This window comes from Pyricularia pennisetigena, chromosome 6 (genome assembly GCF_004337985.1).
Source record: "Pyricularia pennisetigena strain Br36 chromosome 6, whole genome shotgun sequence".
Classification (NCBI taxonomy): Eukaryota; Fungi; Ascomycota; class Sordariomycetes; order Magnaporthales; family Pyriculariaceae; genus Pyricularia; species Pyricularia pennisetigena.
Window position 1 is genome coordinate 3,430,971 of NC_043744.1, and position 5,314 is coordinate 3,436,284.

Sequence of the window (5,314 nt, forward strand, 5' to 3'; positions counted from 1 at the left end):
AAAAAAAAAAAAAGAAAAAGAGACGAAAATTTGATGAGCGAATACGGTGAAGCAAGTTCTCAACTAATCTGAATCATGATTCCGTCTCTGTGTAGTTGGCGGTGAGATCCTTGATTTGGCGCTGGCTCGCGCTAAGAAGCACGCGCGGTTCGTCATGTGCGGCGGCATCAGCACCTACAACGCTAGCGAGGTCCGCGGGCCAAAGGTGAGAACTCTTCGTTCCGTGGAAATCTAAAATGTACGACGTCACAGGAATAAATTCTAATATTTGCGGGGACAAAAAATAAAAAAAATAGAACATCAACATGGTCATCGCCATGTCCATCAGGATGCAAGGCTTTATTGTTTTCGACTACATCAAGGAGTACGCACAGGCGCGCCAGGATCTAGCCAAGTGGCTTGAAGAGGGCAAGATTAAGCGCGGGGAGACGATTGTGAAGGGCGGATTGAATGTCATTGAGCAGACGCTGGTTGATCTATTCAACGGTGTCAACAAAGGTGAGTCAGAGTCAGCGGCTGCCCTTTTATTACCCTCGGAATCGCAATTACCATTACTAACACCCTGCGCGTGCTTATTTGAAAAGGAAAACTGCTCGTCGAGGTCAAGAATCCGGATTCTGCAAAGCTGTGAGGGGCAAATTAACCAGATGCGGATGAGGCGGGGACTAAATGAGGCGGTGGCTGTCTGTTTGGTCAGATGTCAGGAGCAGAATGTGATGTTCGCGGCCCCCTCTTGTCGGATAGATTAGAGCCATGGTACTCTGTAAGCTTGTTTGTTACTTTGTGGCCTGCAGAGACCCTGAGCGTCGCAATTTTAGTCCTAAAAAGGAAACAAAAAAAGCCACGACGATTCCTCGAGCAAATAATCCAAGTCTAGAATCTACTGTAGGTCCTGAGTCTAGATAGAGTCCATACATGAATGCCGCAGCTGCACTGTATTTACTGTATTGTAACGCTGACGACTTGCAGAATTACTACAGTGAACGGGATTTCTTGACAAGTGGACCGGCGGAGGATAACCATTCTCGGCATTCTCTTACTCGATCGTTACTCGATCAAAAACCTCGTCCATCTCCCCTTGAACTCAAAAGGACGTCAGATGGATGCCGAGAGCGGCCTCAGCTTCCGTGAGCTGATTGGCTGGATAAGGATCTCGCGAGACCCTGCCCCACCCCTGCAATCAATCAGTCTTAGATCAATGCAACCGCCGCAGATGCAGCCTGAAGACAGGTTGACAGGGTTCCAAGGTGAGAGAGGAAGGAAAAAAGAAAAAAAAAAAAAAAAAAAAAAAAAAACCCTCCCTACCACATCTAGGCAGGCACTCTGTAATTAGTACGTACCTCCGTATCTTTTGCCGAGCCAATTGGCAAACATCGATAAGCCCGTCTTTTGCATCTCCAAGGTTTTTTCTGTGTTCGCTTTGACCACGCGCAGCCCTTCTTAGCTTTTCCTTTTCCCTTTGTTCTCTGTTTCTGTTTTGTTTTGGTTTCCAGCCCCGTCAAGGATTCCGATCCATAATCGTCTCCCATCATACGGGTTCGGTGGATGAACGCTGGGGTCTGGCGTTGTTCCAGATCATTCGTCGAGACTTGGGTAGTAAGAACATATGCCGGTTCAGGCTGGTGGGTACAACGAACCCCCAGTCCCCTGGATTTCATTGCCGCAGTACCACACACCACACACACACCGTACTAGCACAATGGCAAAAAGTCGGCGGCGTCGGAGAGGGCGAAACGGGCCAGGTTGCCTGCGTCGATAGGAGACGCTATTGCCGAATCGTCCCCATTCTCCAGAGAAAGACGCCGGCTCTGCCCTAACGACGGGCCTGTCCGCCTCTTCTTTGCTGACTCGTGTAGTCACATAAAAACGTTGCTGCCCCTAGCCTGCGTTCCCTTTTGTTGCAGAATAGCAATGTCCACGGACATGTCCTTTTTCTCATCTCGTATTCTTATCTCACCCAGGTTACCTCTGTCGTCCCGCCTTTCTGCTCACAAAAAAAAGAAAGAAAGAAAGAAAGAACATCATAGAAGCACAAGCCAGTCTTGTCCTTGCATACTGACAGCCAAGTAGGTTGGCTTTTGGCGGGCCACCAATCTGCTTTGTTCTCTCTTATCAGCAAGTTACCCGCAGTTCTGGGCATATCTGCGATAAGGCTTGCCGTCATATCTTTGGTGGCACGCGAGCTTGGGGCTTGGCTACTTTGGGCTTGTCGATCGGACGGTTACCATCATATCGAAGCTTCTTTGCTAGCCCGCTCGGATCCCTGACTGCCACAAATAGATTCTCTTTTGGTTTGAACGTTCGCACTTTTTTTATTGTCGGGGTGGAAGCCTGGGTTTCATTCTGTCAAGCAAAAACCGCAACCACAATCCTAAATAACCTGCACCAAATCCCAAAGATGGGATCCCAAGTTGAACCACTCGCTGTACTGGTGTCCAGCCGGGCAGTACTCACCCTCGATGACGACAGTCTCGTCCTCTCTCCAGCAACCATTACCATCTCCCCGACCTCTGGCAAGATCATAGGCATAGTGCCAACAATACTACCACCAGACTCTTTCCCATCCTCGGTAGCATATATTGACAAGTCACCAAACCTTTTGCTCCCTGGATTAGTCGACGCTCATGTTCATCTCAATGAGCCCGGGAGGACGGAATGGGAGGGCTTCAACACGGGCACGCGAGCTGCCGCATCTGGGGGCGTCACCACGGTCATTGACATGCCCCTGAACGCCATCCCGCCCACCACGACGGTCGCAAACTTTCGAGAGAAGCTCAAGGCAAGCATCGGGCAGTGCTGGGTCGACGTAGGTTTCTACGGCGGCGTGATCCCGGGTAACGCCCAAGACCTCCTTCCACTTGTAGACGCGGGCGTCCGTGGGTTCAAGGGATTCCTGATCGACTCCGGAGTCGACGAGTTCCCGGCCGTGTCGTCCAAAGACATTGCACTCGCGATGAAGGCGCTCAGGGATGCGCCGACGACGCTCATGTTCCACGCGGAAATGATACCTCCTATCGCGGACAGCGTCGGCGACTCTGTCCAGTCGTCGGAACCACCACTCGCCCCCAAGGGCGAACTGACGGCGTACAGCACGTTCCTCGAGTCGCGGCCGCCCGAGTTCGAGACGTGCGCCGTGAGCGAAATCCTGAGCATGACGGACCTCGCGCCCGATCTGCACTTGCACATCGTACACCTGTCGGCGACGGAATGTATCCCTCTGCTGCGCGAGGCGCGTCAAAAGGGCGTCAACGTCACGGCCGAGACGTGCTTCCACTACCTGGGCCTGGCGTCGGACGACATCGAGGACGGCGACACGCGGCACAAGTGCTGCCCCCCCATCCGCAGCAAGAGCAACCAGGACGGCCTCTGGAGCGAGCTGGTGCGGGCCGACGAGCACGACGGCGTCATCAAGACCGTCGTCAGCGACCACTCACCTTGCACGCCCGAGCTCAAGCTCCTGCCCAGCCACCTCGCGCCGCCGCCCGTGAGGCCGCCGTTTGCGCACCACTCCGACTCGGGCATCGACGTGTCGTTCAACCCGACCCTCAAGGGCAAAAAGCTGGAGGCGAGCAGCAGCAGCATCAGCAGCAGCAGCAGCAGCAGAGAAGACTCGCCCGTGCACACGGCGCAGGGCGACTTCTTCGCGGCTTGGGGAGGAATCTCGTCGGTCGGGCTGGGGCTTCCGATCCTCCACACCATGGCGACGCGGCGGGCGCAGCGGGGCCTCGAGGCGCCGACCATCGTCGACATGGTCCGGCTGACCAGTCAGGCCACGGCCAAGCAGGTCGGGCTGGCGCACCGCAAGGGCGGGCTGAGGGTCGGCATGGACGCCGACGTGTGCGTGTTTGACGACGCGGCCGAGTGGGCACTGCGCAGCGGCGACATGAGGTGGAAGAACAAGTGCTCGCCGTGGGAGGGGCACGAGTTCAAGGGCAGGGTGCTGGAGACGTGGGTCAGGGGACACAAGGTGTTTGAGTACGGTGGCAAGAACGGAGGCTTCGTCGGGGGCGAGCCTGTGGGAGAGGCCATCACTGAGAAGAGGACTGCATGATTTTTTTTTTTTTTTTGTTTGTGGTCGGTTTGGGAAGTTCTTTCTTCTTCCTCTTTTTTTTCCCTTTTCTTTTTTGGGGGCTAGGGGATTTTTTTTTTTTTTATGATTGTAAGTTATACCAGGATATAGCAGGCATGGCATTGATTAGATTTTTGTTTCTGTTCATTTCCATGCTTTTGTTTTCATTGGGAGTTGTGGGTTTCCAAACTGCGGGGGATGAAAAGCCACACGGGACGTTTGTTTGTCTCCCATACATACTGTGATGGTGACTGTCGACCGTGATCATACCGTCACACCAAAAAAAAGACGCCATAATGCATCATGGCATCGTCATGCATGTCGTGCTGTGGATGAAACTGATGATAGGACAGAACGAGTTGTAAAAAAGACTTGAAGGGTTGGTCCGTCTTTTGACATACCATCCTGTATGTAGATCAAAACCATTCAATCGCGGGCTTTACAATTTGACAGACTTCCACAAACAAACAAATTACAGTACCGGTGCTTTATGCTGGGCGTTTTCTAGGCTACTGTGGAACATACAAATCCATTACGTGAACACGCTTGGGATGAAAAAGGGATGCATGCAACTGGTCATATGAACCACATAGCATGGATTGATTGTATGAGAGGAAAAAAAAAATAATAATAATACAGTTGCACTTACCATCTGGTATTTCAACTTTTTGGTTTAGGACTTTTGTCATGGATACGATCTCGAACATTCCGTGCAGGTCCGAATTGAATGCACGCGACAATTAGAACCTGCGGGGTCGGTCATGACATTCTTCCTAGTGGACGCCACCAGAACTACGGCTTCGCAGCACCCGTCGGGTCTAACGGTAATGCAGTATGTATGCACAGTTTTTGCTTCTTTCTGCACGACGCGGTGTCAGGCGCGGCTCGAATTGCCGAACAAGAAAGAAAATAAATTGAATTTGACGTCGATTCACTTTTTTTTTTTTTTTGTTGCTTTTATTTTTATTTCCGTTTTACTTTTTCTTCTGTTGCTTATCCATCGTAAACCAGACGACGCACGTACAATTCCAGGTCCAATACCACAAATCGGCGCTCGGGTGCTTCCACCTTGAATTTGTCCGGCCGAAACACACAGCTTGCGTCTGTCTCGGTGATGGAAATGGCTGAATGGGGAAATTTTCTGGGGGATGCCCGGCCATCAGCGGGTTTGCCGTTGGACCGATTTGGGCAAGGGTAGGCCCTGACAGCTCTCGTTTGCACAAAAAAAAAAAAAAAAAAAAAAAA

General features: G+C 51.8%; 2 protein-coding genes across 2 annotated transcripts in view; both read left to right on the forward strand.

Annotated features, from left to right (window-relative positions):
* PpBr36_04816 (uncharacterized protein) overlaps positions 1–631 on the forward strand; it is a gene marked incomplete at both ends in the record, with an annotated part of 1,634 nt that extends 1,003 nt beyond the window's left edge. Inside the window, 3 exons of the mRNA XM_029891975.1 lie at positions 96–205; positions 297–498; positions 585–631. Coding sequence (XP_029750505.1) covers positions 96–205; positions 297–498; positions 585–631 — 359 coding nt within the window. The remainder of the gene's footprint in view (positions 1–95; positions 206–296; positions 499–584) is intronic.
* A 1,767-nt stretch (positions 632–2,398) lies between these two features.
* Positions 2,399–4,051, forward strand: PpBr36_04817 (uncharacterized protein; the record flags this gene model as incomplete). Its single annotated transcript, XM_029891976.1, has 1 exon — positions 2,399–4,051. The coding sequence occupies one exon, from the start codon at positions 2,399–2,401 to the stop codon at positions 4,049–4,051; it is 1,653 nt and encodes a 550-aa protein (XP_029750504.1).
* Positions 4,052–5,314: the final 1,263 nt, after the last annotated feature.